At 40.1% G+C, this 15,998-nt stretch overlaps 1 protein-coding gene across 1 annotated transcript in view; it reads left to right on the forward strand.

Annotated features, from left to right (window-relative positions):
• Nucleotides 1-1,589: 1,589 nt before the first annotated feature.
• Nucleotides 1,590-15,998, forward strand: part of LOC140210316 (hepatocyte nuclear factor 4-beta-like) — a 59,355-nt gene continuing 44,946 nt past the window's right edge. Inside the window, exon 1 of the mRNA XM_072279189.1 lies at nucleotides 1,590-1,704. Coding sequence (XP_072135290.1) covers nucleotides 1,590-1,704 — 115 coding nt within the window. The remainder of the gene's footprint in view (nucleotides 1,705-15,998) is intronic.

The following is a 15,998-nucleotide window of genomic DNA, read 5'->3' on the forward strand; positions in this document are numbered from 1 at the left end:
GAAAATAGCACCAGTGAACAACACAACCAACAGTGACATCCTTCAGACAGTTCACAAAACTACTTCTTTGACTTCCTCTTTCAAATATGACTCTACTACAAAGCTGCGTATGATTGGAACCTATGATTTACATTTTGATGGTGTGTTCATCAAGGCAATTGAGTGATCTGGTACTTTGCTGTCTCCAAGGGTATTCGATAAGGTTTGGAGTGGAGCATGCAGCCTGGAGGCTAAGAAGCCCAGAGACGGGGTGCGAGCCCATGATCAATTCTATTTCTTCCCGATTAAAGCATTAAGCAAGTTTGAAATTAATGAAGACTAGAGCGGAAGGGGAACGGTTGTTCAGTGCTGCCTGCCTGCATTTAACCAGTCTCCCTCTCGCTTGCTGCTGCCAAAAGAAGGTGCCTGCATGTGACCACTCTTTCTCTCATTTGCTGCTGATGGAGGAAGGGGCCTGGTCTCCCTCTCCCTCTCGCTTACCGCTGCTGCAGGATGGCACCAGAGTCTTAGGTTTTGGGCAAAGTTTAATCAACACAGTTTGTGGACTGGACACTGTAGTTCATGTTATACGTGTTTCTGGTTTCTGGTTACTCCATTCTATTGGTATTTTGTTTGATTTTGATATTGGTGGATTGGCTCTCCGCCCTGCAGTCAATGAATGACACAATGCTAAATTGAAATGAACTGAACTAAACTAAATTGAATCTTCCTTACTCTGTTGTTTGATGTTTTATATTATGTGTGTTTTCTCACTTGTTTTCTTCGCTGTTTGCATGATTTAGAACATAAGAAAACATAAGAATCTAAAAATAGGTAGAGGAGTAGGCGATCCTCCACCATTCGATAAGATCATGGCTGATCTGGCCATGGACTCAATTCCACCTCATCTCATTTGTTCTTTTTTTTGTGCTTGTGGGTGTTTGATGTTTTATTTGAATGGGGTCTATGGTGTTTTTTTCTGTTTCGGAGCTGTCAGTGGGAAGACAAACCTAACGGTTGTATATTGCATACATACCTTGATAATAAACGTACTTTGAACCTTGGACTTCCTAAACCACTTATTAAACAGTATGTTTGATTGATTCGCGGGCTGACTTTTATTTTGCACAGGCTCAAAGCTTTACTATACTTTGATTTGCACCTAGCCTTCACTATGTAGATAATCCTGTCCTGTCAAACATTTCAGATAAGTGTAGCTCCTCTTAAAATACGTAAACACTTGTCAACAGTCCTTTCCCAAAATGTTACTCATCATTTAGGAATAAACTGCCTGAAAGGCTCCACAGAAACCAATAAGGCATTGCACCTTTTTATAATGTGTACACAGTAGCACAGATAAGCAAACTGCATGAGAACAGATGTTGGTTATTCAGATACATTCAAGGCCTTATCAGTGTCATATGCTGTGCTATGAGAAAGACAGCATTAGGAGTGCTGATGCAGAACCAGGATCCTGGCTTCCAGATCTTCTGTGATTGACTTTAATGGGGAATATTCTGCAGGAGTGGATAGGTAAAACTTTAGTCAGAACGTAGATTATTATTGGGAGCTGTAACAGTGGTCCACAACTTTATTGTCTGCTCATAATAATGAAGCTTTGTGAGCCAATAATGGATATGGATATGCCTGATTACACAGAAACCCTAGATTCGTCATATAGCATGCTTGAGTTCGACAGCCTGAGAGTACTGCCATCAAATAATGGTGAGTTTTATTGGGTAAGTGAATTTCTTTAAAATGAAAATTCTGGTGATACTTCAAAAATTGCATTTTAAGGAGAATGATTTCTTACCCTAACCCTAACCCTAATTATTTCTTTATCAATCATAACACATTAGGATTAACGAAAATCATTTGAAAATATAGCTGCTTAATGAAAACTAGATTACTAAGAATTCTAATTTTTTACAATCCAAACTGGAAAAATTTGAAGCATGTTATTCTAACAACTCACGTACACCATGAATGATATCCTTTAATTTGCTCCTTGATAAGCTGTAACTTTTCCAGGTCACCGAGTTTTACATGAGTATGAGGTTGCTGAGTGTCCTGGAAAGATTTTACATATACTTAAAATGTTTCATTTCTGTTTTTCATAAATCTGGAGAAACAATTAAAATATGAGTCTTTTGAATAAAGTATTAAATGATATAGGAATTTGCAGATTGGATTTAAAGGCCAATGGTATATAGGTCACCGGAAGATTATTTGCTTTGTAGTTAAAATTTAACCAAGTAGCCTGTAGTATCAGAGCTTGAAAACAGTTGTAAGTGTATTTAATATACTAAGGCCACACAACAATATCTGTAACTGGAAAATCATTATAATAGAAGTCTGCATCCCTCAACTGATTATTTCCTTCGCACTGTAAAATTGAAGAATTAAAAAATAAGGAAAAAATTTCCTTTGCAGCACACACAGCAGGTCAGTCAGTATTTATGGAAATGAATAAACAATCAACATTTCGGGCCGAGATCCTTTTTCAGGAAGTTTCTTTGGTCTCGGCACTAATCGTCGGGCGGTTTATTCATTTCCATGGATGCTGCCTGACCTGCTGAGCTCCTCCTGCATTTTGTTTGTGTTGCTTTGGAATCCCAGTGTCTGCAGAGTTTGTCCTGTTTAAAGATTTTTCGAATTTCCAGCAGGATGCACCTAACTAACGTGTAGCTAATGAGCTGTAACGTAGGAAATACAGTAATACAACCAAATTGCACACAGCAAATCCCCACATCAGCAATGTGATAATGACAAAATATTCTCTTAGCCATGTATTTAAACGCTAATTAATGATTCTGTTCTTTCTTAATAAACACTGTCTGCACCTTTCACCTCCACAACTACTGAGACTGCACTTCCAATCAGTAAGATCATTATTGACATAATTTTGACCATTTTCCTGCCTAATCCCTATAATTATTGACCTCAAATCCTCTACCAATTTCTCATTTCAACAAAAGTCACTGAATGAGAATCTGCATCTCTGTCAGGTAAGGAATTCTAAAGGTTCACTGCCCTTTTGAGGGAAGAATTTTGTGTGTTACATCTTTTTCTGAAACAAAGTGGTTGGGGATTAATGGGGGGGAAATTTACCTCGGGTTATCTACCCAATCAAGTCCAAAGAAATTTTATTAACATTGTCTCTTGTTCTTCTAAACATCAATGTGAAAAATACAACCTGCTGAAACATTCCTCAAAAGACTTTCCTTTCATCACTAAATCTGCCAGCTGAACCTTCTCTGAACTTCCTCCAACAGAACAATATGCCTTAAAATGAGGCTTTGAAATCCAGGTGTTTGACTTAAATGGCCTATATTTTTAGCAGATTTTGTTAAACGTAATTCTGAATTAAATGTTAATTTGCTGCACATTTTCACAGGAATCTTAAATTTCAGCCCCACTCTAATATAATTTCTTTCCTCGAACAACTAGCTGAAGTCCCAACCATTATCATAAAAGGATACAATCCCTGTATTAAATACACATTATAATTTTTATTCAATCAAATCATCTTATTCTTTATGACTTTCTGCCTTTATCTACAAAATACTTACAAAAAATTCTTTTAAAAATCCATTTTAATTCTGAGGATAAAAAACAATTGAACTAGCAATGTATGTGTTACTATAGAAAGTAGGTGAGCCATTCACCAGCAGAAGGTAATAGACTATTAGATTCCTGCTGGTCACAAGTTGTTGACCTGGCAGGGTGAAGTTTCCAGTTGTCACTCACTGAAGTGAGGCCCATATGAAATATGTGTCTCATTTGTATTTTTCATGTTAATAGCACACAGGAGAAGGATTAGGCAACCTGATCCACTTTGCAATAATATCATTGCTGATTTCCCGCAAACACCGACCCCTACCACTACCCCTGCCCAAGCCTTCTTAGAGCTGTCATGTTAAGGGCCATGAATAATCCTTGGATATAGTAAACTTGAAAATTTAATCAAGCAAGAATAAGTGGATCTGTTTCTGGCACAATATTGCTTTTACAGTAAATATACTAGATTTTTTTGATAGAATTAAAGTTGAGCTTATTTGTTTGCTGGATTTATGACCCATAGTGGCAATGTAGTTCCCAGGCAATTTAGAGTCTCGCCTGTGTTTGCTTTCCTATGCAACTTCAAGTTTGTTATGATATATTAAAATGCTCTCTATAATGCTAGTTACAGCCAGAGGGGCAATGATTGCATAATTCATCTGTTACTGAATTTTGAACATCTCACTGTTGTATGTGGCTGTGACTGATTTGTGTCATAAGAACATAAGAAATAGGGGCAGCAGTAGGTTATCTGGCCCGTAGAGCCTGCTCTGCCATTCAATAAGATAGTGGCTGATCTGGCCGTGGACTCCCACCTGCCTTTTCCCCTTAACCTTTAATTTCCCTGCTATGTAAAAATCTATCCAACCTTGTCTTAAGTATATTTACTGAGGTAGCCTCCACTGCTTTATTGGGCAGGGAATTCCACAGATTCACCACTCTCTGGGAAAAGCAGTTCCTCCTCATTTCCGTCCTAAATCTGCTCCCCCAAATCTTGAGGCTATGTCCTAGCTCTAGTCTCACCTACCAGTGGAAACAACTTTCCTGCCTTTATCTTATCTACCCCTTTCGTAATTTTATATGTTTCTATCAGAATCTCCTCTTGTTCTTCTGAATTCCAGCGAGTACAGTCCTAGGTGATTCAATCTCTCCTCACAGTCTAACCTTCAGTAGGTTTCAGCCCGAAATGTTGACTGTACTCTTTTCCATAGATGCTGCTTGGCCTGCTGAGATCCTCCATCGTTTTGTGTGTGTTGCTCAGATTTCCAGCAGCTGCAGATTTTCTCTTGTTTGTGCTTGCCAGGCAACAGAGTAGGCATGGATGAGTTAGACCAAATGGCCTATTTCCACGCTGCATAACAATGACTGAAAAACCCATCTGTCTTGTACAGGGATTCCAAATCTGGGATCCATGGATTCCTTGCTTAATGGTATTGGTCTATGGCACTAAAAATAACCACTGGAGACTCCTGGTCTAGCAGGAAGGCAAGGATTCTGAAAAAAAAAATCTAATTCCCTGAGCCCATGAATTTAAAACTAAGTGAATGCAGTGTCTTTGGATTTCTTTTCACCAACGTGAGGGTTGGTCGCTGGAACATAAATGTCAGTAAGGAGAGAGTTCCTAAATGATTGTAGGTAGTTTTATGTGAATTCAAATAAGCCCTACTGGAGGATCTAATCTATTCAAAGATTGAAAGGATTTTTTTTTTGATGACCCACTTAGCCAGGAAACTGAAGATGTCACAGCTGAGATATGAAAAATCTCCTCAGCTTTCAAGTACCTTTCCAGATGTATGAAGGAGGCAGGTTTTGAAGTTGAGAACTACACTATGCATGTACTTAGCCTGCCAATCTAACTGGGCAACAGCAGTGGAGATGAGGACAAGGTGAAACAAGACCTGAACACAGAGTGTGGCCTGTTGATATTCAATGGCGATATTTTCTGCCTTTCCAATGCATAAACCCAAAAATTACATTCATCAGCAATAAATATAATGTCAACATTTCTTCATGAATTATCATTTAGGGATCACTATTTCGAATTATTGCAGTGATTACTGACACTACAACATCAGCCAGTGTGCTGGAGACGGGAGGGGATATTCAATGGGGCTCTGAACAAACAATGGAATTTATCCCTGTTACTAACAACTATGGGCAATTTTTAATATTCACAAAGCTTGCAGATAGAAATATAAAACAGATATATTATGGCTTGGCATAAGGAAAATACTTTACCTGTGTAGAATTTACTGCATTTACAAAATTACCCATACGAAATTTCAGAAAGCGTAAATGTGCTTTGTATTTCTTCCTGTTGAGGCTAACTTGTGGGCAGAATGTATCTGCATCTCCAAGTGTACATCACATGAACAAACACAGACAGATGGCAGTTGTATTAATTACATACTTAATTTTCAGGCAGATTAATCAGGTACCACTCTGGAAGAACATCATCTTGTTAAGTCAGTCACACGTACCTTTATAATAGTTCAGTATATGCACTTGTGATGTACTATCATAGTTAATCACTTATATCTCACTTAACTACACTGAATGGAAAGCACAATACTGGAGCTATTGAGAAGCAACAGAAGAAAGACAACAAAGATTCCTAAGAATTTTAATTTCTGCTTAATGAGAGACTTAATAATTTGCTGGGGAAAAGTATTTTCCCTTTAGTACAAAGTCTAGCAGGATCTGGTTTCATTCTAAAGAACCTGTTGCATACAGAGAGTAGTGTTCCTGATCCAGTAACACAAGAAAGTCTGCAGGTGCTGAAGTTCAAAGTAGCACACACAAAATTCTGGAGGAACTGAGCAGATCAGGCAGCATCTATGGAAATGAATAGCTAGTCGATGTTTCTATTAATTTCCATTGATGCTGCCTGAACTGCTGAGTTCATCCAGCACTTTGTGTGTGGCTTGCTTCCCGAACCATTGCCCTTTTGGGCAAATGTAGAAGGTTACACCAGATAGTTCAAAAAGAACAGGAGAATACCCATCTGATTATTTATCAATCAGTCTTTTACATATGTTGATTTATTTCATTGTTATTATAAGTAGTACTCATGCCACTAAAGTGTGAGGTAATGACATGCCCTTGACATGCTGTAGCTATAAGGTTACGGTAAAGAAGTGACTCATTTTTCAACATTTTTCACAGTCTAAAAACCACCATTAGGTAGGATAACAGAATATTCCTGACTTGTCTGGATAGGAGCAGCTCCAACAATATTTGGGTAACTCAGCACCATCTATGACAAGCAATCTCTTCACAAAATATATCACCCCAAGGATTCATAGCACTGGAGGATCTCAGTAGGTCAGGCAGCATCTATGGAAGGAAGCATTCTGTCAGTGCTTTGGGTTGAGACCCTTCATCTAGACAAATGAAACATTTCAACCTGAAACATCAACTCTCCACTTCCCTTCATAGATGTTGCCTGACCCGTTGAGTTCTTCCAGTATTTTGTGTGTTGCTCCAGATTCCAGAATCACGTGTCACTTGTGTCACCCTAAACATTCATTCCTTCTACTGCCAGCACACACAATGGCTACAGTGAGTACTAGTTAAAAAACGCACTACAATACTCACTTTGTATATTCTGACAGTACCTTACACACCCAGCAAGCGACAAAGACCTGGGAATGATACCACTTATGGCTTCCTTCCAAGCTGCACATCACACTGATTTAGAATCATGGGCAGAATTATCTCCTGCTGAAACACGGACCTAGACCCGCTGCAATAGTTCTACAGTGGATGCAATCTCACTGGCTCTCCACTTGGCCTTCAGTCGCCTGGACAACAGCAATACCCACATCAGGCTGCTGCATATTGACTACAGCTCAACTTTCAACACAATCATACCCTCAGTTCTAATCAACAAGCTCCAAAACCCCACCCTCTTTACTTCCCTCTGCAACTGGATTCTTGAGTTCCTCACCAGGAAACCACAGTCAGTGCAGAGCAGAAAAAACATCTCCTCCTTGCTTACTATCAACATTGGAGCACATTCAACACTGCTTAATCGCTCCACATCCATAACTGTCTGGATAGCCACAGCTCAAACACCATCTATAAATTTACCAATGACACAATTACTTACAAGGGTGATGCCTAGATTGCAGAGCATGCCCTATGAGAATAGAATGAGTGAACTTTGCCTTTTCTCCTTAGAGCAATGGAGGATGAGAGGTGACCTGATAGAGGTGTATAAGATGATGAGATAACCAGAGGCTTTTTCCCAGGGCTGAAGTGGCAAACATCAGGAGGCATAGTTTTGAAGTGCTTAGAAGTAGGTACAGAGGGAATGTCAGAGGTAAGTTTTTCACACAGAGAGTGGTGGGTGTGTAGAATGCACTGCCAGTGATGGTGGTAGAGGAGAATATGATAGGGTCTTTTAAGAGACCCTTAGATAGGTACGTGGAGCCTAAAAAAGTAGAGAGCTATGCAATGGGGAAATTCTAGGCAGTTTCTAGAGTAGATTACCTGGTCAGCACAACGTCTTGGGTTGGAGGACCTGTAATGTGCTGTAGATTTCTACGAGGGGTGATTGATAAGTCCGTGGCCTAAGGTAGAAGGAGTCAATTTTAGAAAACCTAGCACATTTATTTATCAACATAGTCCCCTCCTACAAACTTAGTCCAGTGGTCGTGGAGCATACGGATCCCTTCTTTGTAGAAGTGGTCCACAGCAGGGTGATTGATAAATTCGTGGCCTAGGGTAGAAGGAGATGAGTTATACAGCTCTCATTACATGCACATGCAGTTCAACTCTTTGAGTGAAAATGCAGAAAGTTTGAAGTTAACTCATCGCCTTCTACTTCAGGCCACGAACTTATCAATCACTCCTGCTGTAGACCACTTCTGGAGATCCAAGACGTTGACTTCTACAGAGAAGGGATCTGTATGCTCCACAACCGCCGGACTAAGTGTGTAAATGTAGGAAAAATAATTGTACTAGTTTTTCTAAAATTGACTCCTTCTACCTTAGGCCACGAACTTATCAATCACCCCTCGCATGTTCTATATGCTATTGTTGGCAGAATTTCAAATAGTGTCAAGGAGAGGTACAAGAACGAGATAGATCAGCTTTTTGAATGGTGTTGAACCACCAACCATGCACTCAACATCAGTAAGACCAAGGAATTGATTGTGGACTCCAGGAAGGTAAAGTTAAGGGAACACACACCGGTCCTCACCAAGGGATCAGAAGTGAAAAGCATGAGCAGTTTCAAGTTCCTGGGTGCCAACATCTGTGAAGATCTATTCTGGGGTCCACATATTGTTGCATTTACAAAGCAGGCTGACAGAAGCTATATTTCGTTAGGAGTTTGAGAAGACTTGGTATGTCACTAAAGACTTCTACAAATTTCTACAGATGTACAGTGGAGAGCATTCTGACTTGTTACATCACTGTCCGGAATGGAGGGCCCACTGCCCAGGATCAGAAAAAGCTGCAGAAAGTTGTAAACTCAGCCGGTTCCAAAATAGGCACTAGCCTCCCCAGCATCGAGGACACCTTCAGAATGTGAAGCCGCAAATAAATGGCATTCATCACTAATGACCCCCATCACCCAGGGCATGCTATCCTTTCCCTACTGTCATCCAGGAAGAGGTACAGAAGCTTGAGAACACACGCTCAACATTTCAGGAACACTTTCTTCCCTTCCACCATCAGATTTCTGAATGGATAATGAACCCCCGAACACTACCTCACTTTTTATTTGCTCTCTTTTTTACACTACTGTTTAATTTAATTTTTATATATACTTTCTGTTGTAAATTATAGTTTATTATTATTGTGTATTGAAAAGTACTCCTGCCGCAAAACAACAAATTGTGATATTGAGCCTGATTCTAATTCTGAGGTATATTGCCAAGCATTTTTTCTAAATCACAGAACCTCTATTTTTTGGGACATATTCATCAAAAAGTAGTCAGTGGTTTAAGAAGATCATTCATCACTACATTCTGAAAGGCATTTAAGGATGTGCAATAAGTGCTGAAATTATCGGCAACACAGCTATTCTGAAAAAATGCAGTTTGTGGAAGCTTGCTGTTTGTAAATTGATTAGTATGTTTCCTACACTAAATTATTGACTAGATCAATGCTTCATTGACTACAAATGGCTTGGCAACAGTTTGTGGCCATAAAAAAGCACTTTATGAATACAAGACAAATACATGCAATTGCTTTATGAATATAACTTCTCCTTTCTCCCAATAATTTATCGAATCTTCTTTATAATCTCAGTCCCTTCATGATGACACCATTTAAGGGCATTAGTCTATTTTTCTTTTCCCCTCTACTTATTCATATAATTATTATATATTATAATAATAATATAGAATTAAATTACATAATTATCTGTACATTTGAAAACTGTTTTAATGAAAAACTACTTATATACTGTCTCAAGATTGTGAAATTATAGCCATGAACTTCATCCAAATGAAGTCCTTGGCCATCTTTCCTTGCAAAATTGAGTTAGATATGGCCCTTGTGGCTACGGGGGTCGGGGGTATGGAGGGAAGGCTGGGGCGGTGTTCTGAGTTGGATGATCAGCCATGATCATAATAAATGGCGGTGCAGGCTCGAAGGGCTGAATGGCCTACTCCTGCACCTATTTTCTATGTTTCTAAAACTGCATGCCAAACTTTAGATGTTCTTAAATTTGATCATGCAAATTTATGTGTTTGAGTATGATAAGGAATAAGTATAATAAAAGAGCGCATGTGAGAAACAAGAAAACTGTTTGTAACTGGTTCTATATGTGAAAAAAGTAAAAGTGAGCTGAAGTTAATGTGGCTCCCTTATAGACTGAGGAGAAATACCGTGGCACCGCCATGGCAGCGTAGAGGTTAGCGTAACGCTGTGACAGCTCGGGGCGTTCCAGAGTTCAAACTTGGCGCCCTCCTGTAAGGATTCTGAATATCCTCCCCGTGGGTGCTCCAGTTTCCTCACACAGTCCAAAGATGTACTGGGTAGATCAAATGGTCATTGTAAATTGTCCTGTGATTAGGTTACGGTTAATCGGGTTTGTTGGGGGTTGCTAGAGCAGCCTGGCTCAACGGGCCAGACGGGCCGACGCTGTGCTGTATCACTAAATAAATTATGTTGGGGAATAAGGAAATTAAAAAGATGGAAGAAGGCACACAAAATCTCCCAGAGATAATGGAAAAGGGCAAGTAAAAAGTGAATAAGGAGTGCAAGCAAACTATTATTAATAAACAAAAACACATTGTGTCCCAGGGTTTTGGTGATCTTTCAAAATCATACAGACTGTAGAACAATTCCTACAAATACAACCCCAATAATAGATAAACAAAACAAGAGAGAGAAAATGGGGAACCGTAGAGCAGTTAGCCTGACATTAGTAGCAGGGAGAATGTTAGAATCTATAATTAAAAAAATGGAAATAATAGGAATGGGTGGACTTATGAAAGGAAAATAATGCTTAACAAATCTGTTGGACTCTTTTGTGTTTGTAACTAGCAGATTTTACTTGGGTGAACGAGTTGATGCAAAGTATTTGGAATTTGATAAGGGGGCCACAGTAGCAATAGCATATAACAATATAACATAGCATCATTTAAATATCATACAATATTATTCTTCATATGAATTGAAGATTGGTTAACAGACAGAAGATGAAAGCAGGAATAAGTAGTTATTTTTAGGTTGTTGAGATGTGCCACAAGATTCAATGCCAGGTCTTCAGCTTCACATATTCCACATCAATTTTCAGGTCATAAGATACTGAAACTTGCTGGGGATTTAAACTAAATGGCTTCAAAGGCCATGAGCAAGATACAGAGAAGTCCTAGAGGTAAGTATGGGAGTAAGTTAATGGGAGAGAGCAGAGAGAAAATACTGAAAAAAAATGAAGATATTCACCTTAAAGCAAAAATTAAAAGGCATGTGCTTTTTTAATGGATGAGGGACTGAAAGGCTTACAGCAAAAGGAAGTGTTAGGTCTTTATTGCAAGAATATCTGAGAAAAAGAGGAGAGATGCAACTGGAAAATTGCCTTCCCACCTAACAAAAGGTATATTCATAACAGAGTACAGCAATGAATCAGATGTTCAAAACCTGTGATAGGAGGTTGGTAGAAATGGGAGACATTGAGCTAACAGTACTTCCTTGAACTTAGAAGAATGAGAATTGATCTCATTAAATCCTACAAAAATTTTTATGGGGGTTGAAAGGGGAAGGAAAAATTGATGATTTCCCCAACCTGCCATGTCAGGAACCCCAGGGTTGCAATTATAAAATAAAAGATCAGCCACCCAAGCAGAGAAGAAAAAAAACTTTTTCATCCTGAGAGCAATGAATTTTTTGCACTGGCTTAGAAGGTTGAAAGGTTCAGTTCCTCAGTACATACATGACAGGAAAGACAGATTTGAAATTTTGAAGAGAATCAGGGGAGCTGGAATATATACGGACAGTTCATGCTGAGGTAAAAGGGCAGTCAGGATCATACTGAATGACAGAGCAGACATAAAGAGTCGACAACAAACAACAGGAATTCTGCAGATGCTGGAAATTCAAGCAACACACATAAAAGTTGCTGGTGAATGCAGCAGGCCAGGCAGCATCTCTAGGAAGAGGTGCAGTCGACGTTTCAGGCCAAGACTTACCATGAAATCTGCTATCAGTCTAAAGTTTTGTTGTTTGATAATCTAATCATATGATGTGGTTTGAATGTTTTTGTTTTGTGAAGTCTATTGTCTTTTATTTCTCAGACTAAAGCGAGCATTGATTGATTTATGTGCATTGTGGTAGAAAAATGCTTAATTTTGTTTGCAGTGTAGTGAACTGCTGATCCAAGTATGACACGTGCTGGCTGACTAGTTAAATGTTTATCAGGTTTAAGGAGAACTACTCACGCAAATCCAATCTGTGAACGTTATCTAAGCTCTTGAAGATCCAAATTGAATTGCATATGTTTCTTATTAAATGGATGAAAACAATTTCCACTATTTGTTAAAATAAAGGCTCTCTTTGGGGTTCTTTTGCAAAATCTGAAGAGTGACACAACTATTAGAGCTAATGCCTCATGGCTCCATTTATCTAGGTACAGTTTTGATCTCTGCAGATGTCCGTATATATACTTATCCTGTGACTGTGTAGGGGTCATCCAGGTGCACTGGCTTTCTCGCACATTCCCAGAACATGGGGGCTAGTTGGGTTAATTAACCACTGTAGGTTGCCACTAGTGGGAGGGGGGGGAGGGAATTGATGGGAATAAGAGTATTAGTAAGATTAGTATAAATATGTAAGCTTGATGTTCAGAACAAGCCCAACAGGCCAAAGGGCATGTTTCTCTGCTGTGCCTCGACATGACCGTGTGGATAGAAAAGAGTTAGCAAGAGTTACAGGTTACCTTTAAAGTAAGTGACCATTGAATGATATGTTAAACAATGATTTCAAAGAAATAGCCTTAGAAAAAAACGTGCACCTTTGCTTTTGAATCAGAAAGTTGAATCAAACTAGGGTCTCATTTTTCACTTGGTCGAGAAGATTGATACCCCAGTAAAGTAACAAGCGCATAGTGAACCATCTGGGATAGAAATTCTCTGACATAATGAGGTGTTTTGGTGTGCAATATGAATGAGTTTTATCTAAAATCCAGTCAGGGTATTTTGCCTATGCAATGAGCACATCCATACAGTGGGCATGGGTCCTCTAAACCAACTATTCGTTTGTATAATGAGGCTTCTGCATCAAACAACGTGCAAGTTATATTTTGATACCTTTTGTTGAAAGTCCCTGTGTATACATGAGGCTCACAAATAACATGTCCTATAATGGCGGTGCAGCAGTGAGTTTACCTGGAGAGTAGCCCAGAGGCCTGAATTAGCAATTCAGAGATCTGGGTTCAAGTCCCACCAAGAAAGCTGCGGAATTTGAATTCAATTAATTATCTGAAATTCCTGATGAAGAATATAAAAATCGTAAAAACCTATCCAGCTCATTGATGCCTTTCCATGGAGGAAACCTGTTATCCTGATCTAGTTTGGCTTGTATGAAATTGCACACCTGTCCCGTCGCCTAACAGTTGTAGGTGGCTCACCATCACTGACTCAAAGAGGAATTAATAATAGGTGTTGTTAAAGTTTACCAGTGGTGCCAGGTTTTGAGAGTCAAATAACTAACACTGAACCAAACCTTAATCTCTTGGCGTTACTTAATGGGATGTGTCCTTAACTGGTTTATTAATATGGAAGTTGAGGTATCTTCTTACTCTCACCTCCCCCTATTCTCCATGTTTACAGGGCTCCTTACCCTGTGTCTGACTGGCTCCTCTGCCTTCCTGAACACCAGTCCAATACCCCACCTGCTGACCAGCCAACTCTTAATCCCATATCCAACCTCTGAATCCCACCAGAATTCAGTCACTGACTCATCTGATCATCTCCCTACTTTTGACACTGGAATCGGATTTTTATAGTCACCTGTGCAAAGATACCGTGAAAACCTTGTGTTGCATACTGGTCATACAGACTAGGTATTTACAAAGTACATTGAGGTAGAACAAGATTAAACCATAACTATGCAGAATAAAGTATAACAGCCACAGAGATGGTGCAGTGCAGACTAACAATAAGGTGCAAAATCATAACGAGGCAGATTGTGAGGTCAAGAGTCCAACTTATCGTACTAGGAAACTCTTTAATAGTCCCATATCAGTGGTGTAGAAACCTGGTGGTACATGCTTTCAGGCTTTTGTATCTTCTGCCTGGTGGGAGAGGGGAAGAGAGAGAACATCCAGAGTGAATGGGGTGTTTGCTTATTCTGGCTGCTTTACTGAAGAAACGAGAAATATAGACAGAATTCATAGAGGGGAGGCTGGTTTCTCCACATCCACTTTTGTCTGTCCACCTGATCTGATTTCCAATGTTATCTCTTCCTTCCTCAAACACGTGGAGATAAGGCTTTTGTTTGCACTGTCTGTGCAAAGTCTACTTTATGAGAAGAGTGGTCTGGGGCTCAGGTCTGACAGAATTGCGGCAGCATGATAGTGTAGCAATTAGTGTAACACCATTACAGCACCAGAGACCTGGGTTCAATTCTGCTGTTGTCTGCAGGGTGTTTGTACATTCTCCCCATGACTGTCTAGGTTTCCTCTGGGTGCTCCCCTTTTCTCCCATATTCAAAAGGCATTAAGGTTAGCAGATTGCTTGGTCACATGGGTGTAATCAGGTGGTGTAGGTTCAGGGGATGGGAGGGCTTGTTACCATGGTGCATCTCTAAACAAGATATTGTTGCAACGAGAACAGGTGAACCCAAATGCAGGACACTGGCATGGCGACAGAGTAGGATGCAAACGAGGGCATGAGTGTGGCTGGAACATGACACAGAGCATTGCTGGAGTTGAACGGCAAGCAGAAAGGCAGGCAGCAGGCAACCCTTATGTTGACATGAAGCGTTACTGAGCTGAACGGCAATGGAAAGGCAAATGGCAGGCAATATTTATCTTGACACGGAGAGACAGAGTTACAGAGTAAACCTTGGTACGGAAGTAAAACTTAGAATACGCAATCCTTAGCGGCCGGGAACATGAATTACCACACTGGCTAAAACAGCGATCTGGCCATCAGTGGACGCAAAGCCAGGGCTTTTGTGCTGTAGGTTTTAGATGAAAATCAGGTGCCGCAATCAAGGAGCCCAGGAGAACATGGGGAAAAGAGAATTAGAAGTATATGAGGAATTAACGGTCGGGACCGTGACAGATATATAAAATAAACTCTCTGCTGGGAACCTCAATTCAAGCTGCAGTCTTCTTCAGTGCCATGCCACTGCGATGCAACATGAGAGATGCTTCAGGATTAGATTATGAGAACACTCAGCCCTCTTTTATTGTCATTTAGAAATGCATACATGCATTAAGAAATGATACAACGTTTCTCCGGAGTGATATCACAGAAGACAGGACAAACCAAAGTCTAACACTGACAGAACCACATAATTATAACATATAGTTACAGCAGTGCAAAACAATACCATAATTTGATGAAGAACCGACCATGGGCACAGTAAAAATAGTCTCAAAGTCCCTGAGTCAATCGACTCCTAAGTCCCCGATAGCTGGCGGCAAAAGGGAGAAACTTCCTGCCATAAACCTCCAGGCACTGTCAACTTGCTGATGCCTTGGAAGCAGTCGACCACAGCCGACACTGAGTCCATCCGTCCGAAAATTTCGTGCTTCCGACAAGCCCCTCCAATACAGCCTCCCGAGCGCCATCCTCTGCCGAGTGCCTTTGACCTCGGCCGCTGAAACACGCAAAGCCAAGGATTTCGGGGCTTCTGCTCTGGAAATTCCAGTTACCACACTGTAGCAGCAGCAGCAAAGCAGACATTTCAGAAGTTTTCCAGATGTTCCTCTGTACTCTCACGTGCGTCTCCATCAAATCAGAATTGTGCACGGTCCCCTACTTGACAGATTA

Source organism: Mobula birostris, chromosome 15, assembly GCF_030028105.1.
Source record: "Mobula birostris isolate sMobBir1 chromosome 15, sMobBir1.hap1, whole genome shotgun sequence".
In the NCBI taxonomy this organism is placed as follows: Eukaryota; Metazoa; Chordata; class Chondrichthyes; order Myliobatiformes; family Myliobatidae; genus Mobula; species Mobula birostris.